The sequence below is a fragment of the Zootoca vivipara genome, chromosome 2 (genome assembly GCF_965207765.1).
Source record: "Zootoca vivipara chromosome 2, rZooViv2.hap1.1, whole genome shotgun sequence".
NCBI classification, from domain to species: domain Eukaryota; kingdom Metazoa; phylum Chordata; class Lepidosauria; order Squamata; family Lacertidae; genus Zootoca; species Zootoca vivipara.
The window spans coordinates 120,008,465-120,022,948 of NC_142584.1; the positions used below are offsets into that span (position 1 = coordinate 120,008,465).

At 42.1% G+C, this 14,484-nt stretch overlaps 1 protein-coding gene across 1 annotated transcript; it reads left to right on the forward strand.

The window, feature by feature from the left end:
- The first annotated feature begins 1,262 nt into the window (after positions 1-1,262).
- On the forward strand, positions 1,263-12,377 carry LOC148687220 (vomeronasal type-2 receptor 26-like). The gene is made up of 6 exons (XM_088662566.1): positions 1,263-1,471; positions 2,952-3,243; positions 4,193-4,981; positions 6,973-7,203; positions 8,098-8,224; positions 11,479-12,377. The coding sequence occupies exons 1-6, from the start codon at positions 1,263-1,265 to the stop codon at positions 12,375-12,377; spliced, it is 2,547 nt and encodes an 848-aa protein (XP_088518692.1).
- The last annotated feature ends 2,107 nt before the right edge of the window (positions 12,378-14,484 follow it).

Below are 14,484 nucleotides of genomic sequence, written 5' to 3' on the forward strand. Positions count from 1 at the left end.
AGAGGACCATAGCCATGCAGAACTTTCCATTGGGGCCAGTTGGAACTTAATGGCTGCCATGACAATCATTGGACTTACTCAAATGAGTAAACACTTGAATTCAAGATTGGGTTGCTGCAATGCACTTTCTCTGGGTCTTTTACTGAGAGATTCAGTACTTTTGTTGGTTTTTGGAATTCATTGTTTAGGCCTATTTCATAGAATCTTTGAGTTGGAAGCGATCCAAGGGTCATCTAGTCCAACCCCCCCATCTGTCTAGTGGGAATCTGCTTTCCTGCAACTTGAAGCCATTGGTTCCAGGAGAAAACAAGCTTGCTCCATCCTCCATGTGATAGCCCTTCAGATCTTTGAAGATGACTATCATATCTCCTCTCAGTATCCTCTCTCCCAGGCTAGACATTCACATCTCCTTCAACCCTTCCTCATAAGGCTCAACTTCTACACCCTTGATCATCCTGGTTGACCTCCTCTTGCAATTCCTCCTCTGTAGGAAAATAGCATGTAGGGAAAGTTCTGCTCCCAACTCCAGCTTGTGGGCTTCGCTTTGGGTCACTTGGTTGTGAGAACAGGATGCTGGACTTTGTGGGCCATTGGCCTGATCCAACTTCAGAGCTCTTTTCATGTCAATCAGGTTCTGCCAACATCACATTTACCCTTAATGATCCGTGGCACCCTAATCAGTAAACATGTTTTCTCCTGCTCTGCACCTGCTCCTATAAAGTATCAGGGGAGATCTTTCTTCCCTTTACAATACTCAGGATCACAGTGATCTATTTTTATTGGCAATTCCAGAGTAGATACAGTAATTGATCATTGATTATTACCTTTGGGACCAATAAGGTAAATATCACAATGAAGGGCAGCAGGACGCTTTTTTATTCCACTGTGCCTGAAAGGTTGGATGTATAAAATATATATTGTGCCACAAAATCCTGGGGGCCAAGACACAGAGCAGGTGAAGTGAGAAGGTACATTTGTGTGATGCTGCCTTCTAGATCAGAAATTTAGACTGACTGGCATTCCAAGAAGGGGAGGTCCTCAACCTTGCCTGGAACAGGGAGCAGACATTGAACCCTATCACCTTCTTGATGCTCCACCTCTGAACCATCACCCTATAGCTCTGAGACCAGAGCTGGACACCTCCCTGTATTTGTCAATTCACTGCAATCTCTGATTTGCAAGAATCAATTTGGGACTTATTAAAACCAGCAGCTAGTGTTTGGTGGAACAGCTATAAGGAAAGTGTACCAGGTAGAACCAGAATGATAACACTGCTTCTATTGCTGCCTCTAGCAACCAATGGGATGCAGCGGAGGACAAAATGCCCCCTGAATCCAATTAAGGAGCAAATATTGGCTTCAAATTTTTACCAGCTAGCAGACTACCTCATTAGCGGAGTCACATCACCGAGATACTTTAATATTCAATATCCTTTCACCTTTTCCAGCACCCCTCTCAGCAGACTTGAGTCGTAAGTTTGATGTATTTCTGCTTCCTACCCAATCTCCGTTTCCCATGATACACCTGTTTTCTGATACCCTTGAACATTTCCATTTCTTTTCATTAATTTATTCAAAGAGTTCTTTGTGTCTGTTCTGTTGGAAGGAAACCATGTTTCAGATAAGATATCTTTATTGTCATTGTCCCCTTGCGGGAACAACGAAATTACTCGGTTGCTACATCCACTCAGATAAAGCATTCCGCATAATACAAAATTACAAAACCTAATTAAAAACAGCAAATATAATACAAAATAACAAGTAAAATAGGATGACTTCAAAGTCCAGGCTTTCCATTTAAGGCCAAAATCGCTCTAGAGAAGAAACTGTTCCTGAGATGGCTCGTTCTTGCCTGCATTGTTCTGTATCTCCGTCCCGATGGCAGGAGCTCAAAGAAATGGTGACCAGGGTGCGTTGGATCTCTTGATATATCTAGTGCTTTTCTATGGCACCTGGTGGTATAGATTTGTTCTAAGGTGGAGAGTGAGCAGCCAATAATGCTCTCTGCTGTTTTAATAATTCTACACAGCCCTGCTCTGTCCTGGGAAGTACAGCTTCTGTACCACACACATAAACCGTACGTGAGCACGCTCTGTATGGCACAGTGATAGAAGGCAAGCAGCAGCTTTTGTGGAAGATGGTTTTTCCTTAAAATTCTCAAAAAAATACAGTCTCTGCTGCGCCTTCTTCACAAGCCCCCTTGTATTAACACTCCAGGACAGATCCTCCTGTAACTCAATGCCTAGAAATCTAAACGTTGTTACCCTCTCCACACAAATTCCGTCAATCAAAAGTGGCTGGACCTCGTTCTTCTGTCTCCTAAAGTCCACCACAAGCTCCTTAGTTTTCTTTGTGTTTATGAGCAAGTTGTTGACTCTGCACCACTCTGTCAGCCGCTCCACCTCATCTCTATACTCAGTTTCACCCTCCTTATCAGAGATGAGCCCGATCACGGTTGTGTCATCTGCAAATTTGACAACCCTATTTCTAGGCTGGGCAGCGACACAATCATACGTTTCAAAGCAATTAATAATGTATTTTAAGTAATTAGTAGTAGTTTTGACATGTACTGCCAAAGCATGTTTTCTAAAGGGCAGGAAGTGTTGTGGAGTGTGTTTGAGTTGCAGGTTTTCTGTAGTAAATAAAATGTGAACACAATTATTTTCTTCATGCACAACAAATTCTATGCAACTGCAAATTGTAAATGTCTGCTGTCCTTAGTCACTTGCAATGTAGGCCTGAGGGGTGAAAGAAATGAGGCTGATTTGTGTTCTGGTCTTCCCTCCATCCTCCCTCCTTGCAAAAAATACTGCTGACACAGGTACAGGTAGACCTCTGTCTCACTTTGCTCTTCTTCCTTGCCTCTTTTCCTAGTTGCTTTGATTAATACAAAAAATAATAATATGTGGCTTTCATTTCACTGAATAACTGTGTGACACACTTTTTTCGCAGCTGGGTGGATAAGAAGAACTCACACATTATTTCCTTCTCCCTTGCTGTTCGGGATATTAATCACAACCCCAGGCTCTTACCCAACATCACCCTGGGCTACAGCATCTATGATACCTATTCTAAGGGGAGACTGACTTCTGAGTGCATGACAGACCTGCTTGCAGGTGGGAAAATCAATATTCCAAACTACAGCTGTGGGAAACCGAAAAGGCTGCTGGCTGTTCTTGAAAAGAGTGAAGTTGACATCTCCACACACATTGCAAGCATGTTGGGCATCTACAAGGTCCCACAGGTAATCAATGGGTCCAAGTGAAACACACCTGGCCACATTAGCCAGCTAGTTGTTGTTCTTGGCATCTGTCTGTCTTGAAAGACAAAGGAGTGAGTCTCTGGGACGAACTTTCCCACTCAGTTCTTTACCCCTCGCTTCACACCTTTATTACAGTTACAGGTAGGTAGCCGTGTTGGTCTGAGTCGAAGCAAAATAAAAAAATTCCTTCAGTAGCACCTTAAAGACCAACTAAGTTTATATTTTGGTATGAGCTTTCGTGTGCATGCACACTTAGAAGTTATCTGAAGAAGTGTGCATGCACACGAAAGCTCATACCAAAATATAAACTTAGTTGGTCTTTAAGGTGCTACTGAAGGAATTTTTTTATTTACCTTTATTACAGTTTGTGTTTTCCCTAATGTAGGTCAAGCTGAGCCTGCTTTGATATACAGTTTCATTTTAACTGTTCCTCCAGGGTCCCCCCCCCCCGTCTTTCACTTTTTGACTCATTCTTTAACCTCAGCTTTCATTTACCTTCGCTTCTCCTGTATTTATATTTATTTATTTGGAGGTCTTTAAGCAGAGGCTTGACAGGCATATGTCAGGAATGCTTTGATGGTGTTTCCTGCTTGGCAGGGGGTTGGACTGGATGGCCCTTGTGGTCTCCTCCAACTCTATGATTCTATAGTCCAGGCAGTGTACGTTTTACCAAGTAAAAGAGGGCTTCCTTTTTACCCCCTTTCTTGATGCCAAATTTATTTGTTCAGATTTACATAGTTTCTTTTGTAAGGTTCCCTTTTTCGGTCTATTATGTTATGGGGATATGGAAATTTACCGCTTAAAATAATATTGCTTTATTTCTAAAAAAACCATTGAGGTTTCCACTAAATCTATTGTCATATTTCATATATAAGCATCCAATCTTAATACTGAAACACAAGCCATCAATCTCTTTCCTTTTCCTCACCAGCTCAGTTATGGCTTTGTTCTTTCTGATAAATTCCAGTCCCCTTTTGTCTACCAAATGGCCCCAAACCAAGAAACGCAGTACCAGGGGATGGTCCAACTCCTCCTGCATTTCAGGTGGACGTGGGTCGGCCTCTTTGCTCCAGACAATGACAATGGAGAAAAGTTCCTGAGCACCTTGACACCCCTGATGATCAAAAGGGAAATCTGTGTTGCCTTCACACAAAGAGTACTACGAGAAACTTGGCTATGGATACCCCATGAAGCACCTGCCCTGTGGAGGCAAGTCAATGTATTTGTTTACTTTGCAGACTCTCAAAATGGGCTTTATATAATCATAGAGGTACAGTCCTTACTGGAAAGGATACAAACTGGGGGCAAAGTCTGGATAACCACACTTCTTCAGAACAAAATTTTGTTACGTGATATTGACTGCCTTAAGTATACCCATGGCTCTTTGTCCTTTGTAATGAAGACCAAAAAAAGTATGAAAAAGGACTACTATGAGCCAATGTCCTTGACTAGTCAACGGTATTCCGAAGAAGCATTTGATTGTTCATATTCAAAGCATGCCTTGTCTGTGAGGGGTATGACAAAATGCAGAGAGAAGGAAAATGTGAAGATGCTGCCCCAGGAAGAGATTGAAAGAATCCTGTCCCAAGACAGCTATGTGAATTACTTGAGTATCCAAACTGTGGCTCAAGCTTTAAATGCTGCATATTCATCCAGGTCAAAGAAGATGTCGATTGTGGGTGGAGGCAGTTTGGAACTTCAAAAGCTACAGCCATGGCAGGTATGTCGTTTTCATTTTGCAAACTGCAATTTGTTTTGTGCCCCCCCCCTTGAATCACCAAGATATGGTCATCAGAAATTGTCTTGCACCAAGTCAGACCACTGACTGGCTGTTGACATTGTTTTCACCTGCTGGTAGAAATCCATCAGAGTTTCTCCCATATAGGTTCACAGGGGAAGGGAATTCTGCACGAGTTACAGGTGGAGCACAACAGAATTGGCCCATCACTGTACGGCAGGTCTAGCCCACGGATTCAGGCTATATTCCTGCAGACAGAAGTATCCTCCAATAATTTGCAGGAAACAATTTACAAACTGACTTCAATGGCAGCAAATCATAGAGAAGGATGTGGAGCTCATAGAATCAATGCTGTGATTCAACAGTTACCTACTTCTTAGCAGCCTCCTACACTGTATAGTTTGGGAATTCACAAAAGGTCTAAACATGTAGAATCTAAATCTAATACGAATATTGGGGATGACTTTTTACAAAATGTAATAAACACAGTAGGACTAGACATTGCCGCATTAGACTATCATTAGACAGGAATACTCTTGCAAGCTTTTATCTTCCAATGAAAACCACACATCTGCATTATACATAGGGCTGCCTCTGTAGACAGTTCAGAAACTTCAGAAGATTCAGAATTCAGCAGTCATGTTGCGCACACTTTTGAGCATATTCCATCGATCCTGGTCCAGCGACATTTGCTGCCAATTAGTTACAAGACCCAATTCAAAGTCCTAGCTTTGACCTATAAAGCCTTAAACGGTTGAGGACCACAATACCTCAAGGACCACCACTCTCCATATAAATCTACCCGGACCCTGAGGTCCTCCTCCTCAATAGCTCCAGAGGGTGCCAACACAAGAGCGGGCCTTCTCTGCAGTGGCTCCCCATTCGTGGAATGTTCTCCTCAGGCAAGTTTGGCTGACATCTTCACTATTCACCTTTAGGTGCCATGTAAAACTGTTCCTCTTCAACCTGGCCCTTGTCTGAGTAACTGTACATAAACTGTAATTAGTTTATGTTTAAGTAAACAATTTCATTAGTCCAGTCGTGCTTCCGGACATAAATCTTCCTTTTCAGCAGAGCGTGTGTGCAACGGCAAAAGGGTAAGGATCAGTCAGGAACTCTGGAGCACGTTGCAAACTCAAAAGACTTTATTTACAAAAAACATAGCCTGGAGATAAGGCAGACATCCTTCATCTCTGGGCAAGAAAACTTAAACAAAACTTTGCCTCAGCGCACAAGCTTGAGGCATGATTTCTACTGCAAACTGCAACCAAGAGAAAAACCGCTACTAAGAGAGCGAGCACATGTAAGGAACTGACTATTTATACAGATTGTCTAACATTCCCGGATGGTCCATGATGCTCAGCTGCTCAGTGTTCAGAGCGTCTAGTATAACTTAACCCTTTAATACCAACATTAGCATATACACCTATACCCCTTTTAAATGTGTTTGGGGTTGGGGGAGTGTTGTTACTTGTTTGTGGAGCGTATGTGTTTTTATAACTATGATATTATATTCCTATATTTCTTATATATCTGTATATTATTTGATTCTTAGTGTGCCACTCAATAGCTTTCTTTACAGTTTCATCGTGCTGCAGAAAAATTACTTCATCCTTCATAGAACTTAGTGTTCTTCCTTTAATAAAGCCAAGCTCATCATGTTTTACATATTTCCCCAAACATCTTAGAATCATAAAATTGTGGAGTTGGGAGGTACCATGAGGGTCATCTAGTCCAACCCCCTGTAATGCAGGAATATTTTGCCCAACATAGAACTCAAACTCATTACCCTCAGATTAAGAATCTTATTGGCTACCGATTGATCTATCCCTCCAAATCAACCTTTCCTAATATATGAAATAATGCTGGTTATTATTCAGAGAAGAGAAGATTAGGATGCAGGGAGAACATGAAACCATGTTGCATAATTCAGCCCTGCTTACTCACTGCTGGATTTTCCTCTGTCATTCTAGCTTCATCATTTCTTGAAAGAAGTCCAATTCTACTCTAATACTTCAGATGATGGGCAGTACTTGGATGAGAATGGGGCACTGGCCGTTGACTTCGATATTGAGAATTGGGTGCTGTTTCCTAATAACTCTCATGATAGAGTGAAAATTGGGAGAATAGAGAGACTAAGGTCCTCAAATCTGAAGTTCACCATTAACCCAGAAGCAATTGTATGGCCCAAGTTATTCAAGAATGTAGGAAAATTTGGATCTGTCATTTTATTAACTATGACATCTGCTATGCTCTAATAACATCTTGAATAGTACGTATGAGGCTTTGACTGCAATCTTATCGACGCTTTCCTGAAGCTAAGTTCCACTGAGTTTAATGGATCCTGCTCTTGAGTAAACATGTATAAAATTTCAAAGTAAATAGAATTTCCAAAGCAGAGCAGAACACATTTCCCCAACTTGGTGCCCTCTAAATATTGTGGACTACAACTCCCATGCACCCCAGCCAGCATTGTGCAAAGATATCTGAGGGGCACCAGGTTGGGTAAGGCTGGAGTATAGTAAGGTATTGCACATCTGTTTGGACATAGAGAAATGGCACACAAGCAAACGAAATTCTGCTGTAGTTGCAATCTTTGGAAGCAACACCAATGTCTCTGTTGGCAGATATCATGGCAACAGATGGAGGATTTTTATTGCTGTTCATATTACGGTTTATGCCAGGCATCCCCAAACTTCGGCCCTCCAGATGTTTTGGACTACAATTCCCACCATCCCTGACCACTGGTCCTGTTAGCTAGGGATCATGGGAGTTGTAGGCCAAAACATCTGGAGGGCCACAGTTTGGGGATGCCTGGTGTTTATGCCGTGCTCCTGTTTGTTCCTAACTGTGAGATATCAATGTCAAGGCAATGGGAGTGGGGAAGAAGCAGCACTGAAAAAGGTTTCTCTGCCATGCATCTCTGCAAGAAACAAACAAAAATTAAACTGCCTCAAAATAGGGTCGGGGGTCACCTGAGGTTATCAGAAACAAATATCTCTTCTCCAGGATCCTTCGAAAATTCTATTATCTCTGTCCCAAGGCATAAATGCACCTATCATTTTCTCCTTAGTGCTCAATTTTCTCTTCATGCCTAGACGGTGCCTCGTTCAAGATGCACAGAAAGCTGTCTCCCAGGATATTCCAGAAAAGTTCAGGAAGGGAAGCCGCCCTGCTGCTATGATTGCGCTCCCTGCTCAGAAGGGACCATCTCCCCTCAGGAAGGTAGGAGAGGATCTCAGAGAAAATGTCCTTCGATGGGAGGGTGGGGCAAATATTTGAGCCAGTGAAAACAAGATGTTAGTAATGGCCAGCTCTTTTTTTTTTCAGTTGGAACTCGTCAAAACTCTGTTCCGTCATCTGTCAGTTGGGCGCCATTGCCATTCTGAAAGAACCCTGGAGGCATTCATTTATATTTTAAATTTTTTAAAATTAATTTAACATAAGATTGTACACAATAAACCTAGCCATTTCAAAAATAAAAAAATAAAAAGAGGTTATTTTGAATATTCAGACCTGCTTGCCTAACTCCTTAGGTTCCATTTCTAAAGGTTTTTTTCCTGCATCTTTTACCGTTATCCATCTGTTATATAATCATGGTAACCAAAGTTCATTTTCCTTTTCAAGTGTCATTGTATTCCTGTCAATTATTCCAACTGTCTTCCTGCTTTGTGATCTTTCCCGTCAGTCTTGCTATTTCTGCATATTCCATCCGCTTTGTCTGCCACTCTTCTCGTCGTCGGTTCTCCTTCTCCTTCTTTCCTTATCTGGGCCAGAAGCATTCTTGCTGCCATCGTTGCATATATAAACAATATTTTATTTTATTTTGGTAGTTCCTAACCTGTTATAACTAACAAAAAGGCCTCTGGATTTTTAACAGAAGTTTTCTTAAACATTTTCTTTAACTCATTGTATATCATTTCCCATAAAGCTTTTTGTTGTTGTTGTTTAGTTGTTTAGCCGTGTCCGACTCTTCATGACCCCATGGACCATGGCACGCCAGGCACTCCTGTCTTGCACTGCCTCCCACAGTTTGGTCAAACTCATGTTCGTAGCTTGAAGAACACTGTCCAACCATCTCGTCCTCTGCCGTCCCCTTCTCCTAGTGCCCTCAATCTTTCCCAACATCAGGGTCTTTTCCAGGAAGTCTTCTCTTCTCATGAGGTGGCCAAAGTATTGGAGCCTCAGCTTCAGGATCTGTTCTTCCAGTGAGCACTCAGGGATGATTTCCTTCAGAATGGCGAGGTTTGCTATTCTTGCAGTCCATGGGACTCTCAAGAGTCTCCTCCAGCACCATAATTCAAAAGCATCAATTCTTCGGCGATCAGCCTTCTTTATGGTCCAGCTCTCACCTCCATACATCACTACTGGGAAAACCATAGCTTTAACTATACGGACCTTTGTCGGCAAGGTGATGTCTCTGCTTTTTAAGATGCTGTCTAGGTTTGTTATTGCTTTCCTCCCAAGAAGCAGACGTCTTTTAATTTTGTGACTGCTGTCACCATCTGCAGTGATCAAGGCTTTTACCACCCCACATGACCACCACGTATGATAAAAAGTACCCTCTTTCCTTTTACATTTCCAGCACAGATTTGAGATGGTTCTATAATTTTTTGCAAGTTTAATGGGTGTCCGATACCAACGGTACATCATTTTCATGTAATTTTCTTTCAACGAACAGCAAGCTGTAAACTTTGAATCCTCTTTCCATAACTTTTCTTCTGATGAGAACTGCCCAGTGAATCATTACTGATTTAACTTCTTCATCTTTAGCAAACCATTCTAAGAGTAATTTGTACGTTTTTGAATGCAATTTCACATTATTTTCCAATAAATCTTTTTCAAGCCTTGACATCTATGTATCAAAACCTTTTTTTTTTTGAAGGCATCATTTAATGGATGATACTGTAACCAATCTGTTAATAGCTCTCTAATGTCTTCAAACTTTTACAGTTTTAATTTATCTTCCACTTAGCAATTCTTTATAAATTGCCCAATCACCCCTCATATTAATTTTTTAACCGATATTGCTTCTAGAGGGGAGAGACACCATGGTGGCCTCTGCTCTAGTAAATTTTTATATCTCTCCCAAACCTCGTAGATTGATTTTCTTATCAAGTAGTTCAGGAATCCCTTATGTACTTTCGTTTCTCCATACCATAAATATGCATGCCACCCGTACCTGTTATCACGACCTTCTAAGTCTAATATATCTGTATTTCTTTAACAGTATCCATTCCCAAAGCCAGCATAGGCAGGATGCTTCATAACATAACTTTGAGTCTGGCAGGGAGAAACCACCTCTTAATTTGGAGTCTACCAACAGTTTATATGTTATCCTTGGTCCGTCCCCCCCTGCCAGATAAATTTAGATATTACTTTTTGCCATTCTTTAAAGTGCCCTGCCCCACTGATCACGGATATTGATTGAGGCAAACATAACATTATTGGTACACAAGAGAACACTGGAGGCATTCATGGTGAGTCCCACCATATCTTTTTCTAGAAAATAGCACAGGTAATGTAACCCTATGAATGAAATGCCCTCTTCAAGGAGCGTTCACCTATTGCCAGAAACCTCAAGGATATAAGAAAAGCCTTGCTCAGTGAAAGCAAAGCAACTTGTTCTAAGTGGGGCCAGTGAATACTGAAGGGTGTTTTTCCTCTCTGCTCAGTTTTCTCTTCATGCCTAGACCATGCCTTGTTCAAGATGCACAGAAAGTTGTCTCTCTGGATATTCCAGAAAAGTTCAGGAAGGGAAGCTGCCATGCTGCTATTTGTGCTTACTGCTCAGAAGTGACCATCTCCACTTAGGAAGGTAGGAGAGGATCTCAGAGAAAATTGCATTTGTTGGGAGGATGGGGCAAATATTTGAGCCAGTCCAAACAAGATGTTCATAACCATAATTAACAAGCAGTTTATAATGTATAGTCTCACTGCATTATTTGTTCTCTAATACGGACGGACCTCCTAGTTTGTGGGGAGGGAGGGTCCCCCACACTCTCTTATGACATCCTTGCTGGCTGTTCCCTCCCTTCTGTTTTTCTTTCCATTATCTTGTAGCTAGGTAACTCTTGCATAATTTGCTCGGTTTCTGTGTCTCTCCCTCTTCAGAGAGGAGCTGATCTGCCTGAGAATGCATTTCCCAATCTTCTGTTTTAGACCATTCCCTGACAGGCACCTCTTTTCCAAGAAAATAGCACTGGAAATGTCACCCATGAATGAAATGTCGTCTTCAATGAGGGTTCACCTCTTGCCAGCCTGTAATGTCCCCACAGCACCGGGAAAGTTTTCTGTCCATGTAAAATTTAATTTGCCCATCTGCTGAGACTTGTAGAATTTTTCAGGTTTTAATTAATAAATCCATTAATAAAAAGTAACCCATAAGAAAAATTGAGGATACTAGAAAAGTATTGCTGCATGGAAAGAACAGCCCTCCCACCCAACATGTGATCTCCTATGATTTTTCCTCTCTGCAGATGCTGATGAATGCACCAAATGTCCAGAAGATCAGCATCCAAACAAGGAGCAAGATCGATGTGTCCCCAAAGTCATCACCTTCCTGTCCTATGAAGAATCTTTAGGCAGTCTCCTGGCTTTCCTTGTCCTCTTCTTATCGTTAGCCACATGTTTTGTGTTAGGAATCTTCATAAAATACAAGGAAACACCAACAGTCAAAGCCAACAACAGGGAGCTCTCCTACATCCTCCTCATCTCTCTAGTGCTCTCCTTTTTGTCCTCCTTCCTCTTCATTGGGAGGCCAAGGAAAGTGACCTGCCTTCTCCGACAAACAGCCTTCTGCATCATCTTTTCAGTTGCTGTCTCTTCCGTCTTGGCAAAAACCATCACTGTGGTGCTGGCCTTCCTGGCCACTAAGCCAGGGAGCAGGGTGAGAAGATGGCTGGGGAAGAGGTTGGCCAGCTCCATTGTCATTTCCTGTTCCAGTGTCCAAGTTCTCATCTGCACCACCTGGCTGGGGATCTCTCCTCCATTTCCAGACTTTGACCTGAGCTCCCAGCTTGGAGAGATCATTGTCCAGTGCAATGAAGGCTCTGTTGCCATGTTTTACAGTTCCCTCGGCTACATGGGCTTCCTGTCTGCCATCTGCTTCACGGTGGCTTTCCTAGCCAGGAATCTTCCTGGGGCCTTCAATGAAGCCAAGCTGATCACCTTCAGTATGCTGGTCTTCTGCAGTGTTTGGGTGTCCTTTGTGCCCACCTACCTGAGCACAAAGGGAAAATTCATGGTAGCCGTGCAGGTCTTCTCTATCTTGGCCTCCAGTGCTGGGCTTCTGGGCTGCATATTCATTCCCAAATGCTACATTATCATATTGAGGCCTGAGTTGAACATGAGGGAGCACCTGACAAGAAAAGACTAAACATGACATTTTATCCTTAGCTCTAGATCAGGCATCCCCAAACTGCGGCCCTCCAGATGTTTTGGCCTACAACTCCCATGATCCCTAGCTACGGTAGCAGGACCAGTGGTCAGGGAAGATGGGAATTGTAGTCCAAAACATCTGGAGGGCCAAAGTTTGGGGATGCCTGTGTCAATAATTCGGCCGTCCCGGGGGCCAGTTGTCAGACTGGTCCCACAGGCCAGATATGCGATTGCTCTCACAAACGTGATGAACAACACACAAGTCAGTAAATAAGGCTAAACTGCTTTATTTACATATAAATAAACTGGGAGCTCTACATCATGGCTCCCTCTCTCTGGCATCACAGCCAGTAAAGAGAAAGAACAAAGGAACAATAGTCCCACGTAAACATCCTGTCTACGTCACTTCCACTCTGTGGGAATGAAAACACATACAGTCATATGATACACAATAACCCTATGACTGCAGACGGGGAATGAATCCTAACAGCCTGCTCTAGATATATCATAAAATTGTGCAGCTGGAAGTCCCAGCCAGAATTTCAACTAGAGGTTAACTACTCATTACCCATAGTGGGATTTCATAAGTTGCTTAAGAAGTTGTAAAACAAATTGCTAAAGTACAAAATGAACTTAGCTAAATTAGAAAAAAATGTATTAAACTGGCTATATAAGGGATATCGGTAAAAAGTCTTATGGGAATCTGATACCAATAATAATAATAATAATAATAATAATAATAATAATAATAATAATAATAATATATTCATTTCTCTAACTTACATCGAAACATAATAAAACATGAAACTTCCCGATACAGAGTTGCTTTCAGATGTCTTCTTAATGTTATTTAGTTATTTGACTCCTTGACATCAGAGGGGGGGAGAGTGTTCCACAGGGAAGGTGCCACAACAGAGAAGGCCCTCAGCCTTTTCCCATGTAACTTTCTTCTTGCAGTGAGGGTACCAGCAGAAGGCCTTTGAAGGAGGACTTCAGTGTCCAGATGTTGCAATGGGGGGTGGAGACACTCCTTCAGGTATATAGGGCCATAGCTGTTTAGGGCTTTCAAGGGCAGCACCAATACTTTGAATCATGGTCAGAAATGTGCTGGGAGCCAGTAAAGATCCTTTAGAACCAATGTTATAAGGTCTTGGTGGCCACTCCCAGTCACCAGTCTGGCTGGTACATTGTGGATTACCGTGTTCTCTGAAAATAAGACACCGTCTTATATTTATTTTTCCTCAAAAAACCAACAACACTATGACTTATTTTCAGGGAATGTCTTATATTTTTCCTCCTCCTCCTGCCGCGGCCGGCATTGCTGCTGTGCCTATCACTATGTCTTATTTTCGTGGTATGGCTTATATTCCTTGAATGCTTAAAAATCCTGCTATGGCTTATTTTATGGCTATGGCTTATTTTTGGAGAAACAGGTAGTTGTAGTTTCCAAGTTACCTTCAAGGGTATCCCCATGTAAAATACACTGTAGTCCAAGCGGGAGATAACCAGGGCATGCACCACTCTGGGGAGACGTTCTGCAGGCAGGTAGAGTCTCAGCCGGTATCTACAAAGCAGATACATATTTACAAACAGTTTATGAGAAGAGAGATGGTTTTGGCAGATGACTCTTGATGAGGATGAAAAATGCAAGGCCGGGAGAAAACAGAACGGAACGACATGACTCAAGTTTTAGTTTTGGAAAGGACATGGACACTGGTTTTCGGCAGTCAGATAGGAGATGAGTGCTCTCGGGAAAATTGTCAGACTCGGACATAACTTGGCTAAAGTTTTGTGTCAGCTTCAGAATGTCAGAATACATGTGATAATGGACCCATGTAGGCAGTTTCTATTTTCAATGCTAACAATTTCGAAGTATAGAACCAAGTGTTTTTAAGTCAAGCGATTGTCTGCTCTTCAGGAATAGCTGCACCCGGGCAGAATCCGTCTCTCTGGAAATACCTTTGCTGCTTTGCATTGGTGCGTTGGCCGGGAATGTTTAGAACTTCCCCCAAATAAGGCTGCAGCATGTGTCAATTTAGATTGATCTCTCATGTTGTTTCCTTCAGAATTCTTCCCTGTATTACAGACTCTAATTCTTGAAGTAA

Coding starts and splice junctions, on each gene's coding strand:
- LOC148687220 (XM_088662566.1), top strand. CDS start 1,263: ATGATAACACTGCTTCTATTGCTGCCTCTAGCAACCAATGGGATGCAG. Junction 1,472..2,951: donor CCTCTCAGCAGACTTGAGTC/GTAAGTTTGATG, acceptor CTTTTTTCGCAG/CTGGGTGGATAAGAAGAACT. Junction 8,225..11,478: donor GACCATCTCCCCTCAGGAAG/GTAGGAGAGGAT, acceptor TCCTCTCTGCAG/ATGCTGATGAATGCACCAAA.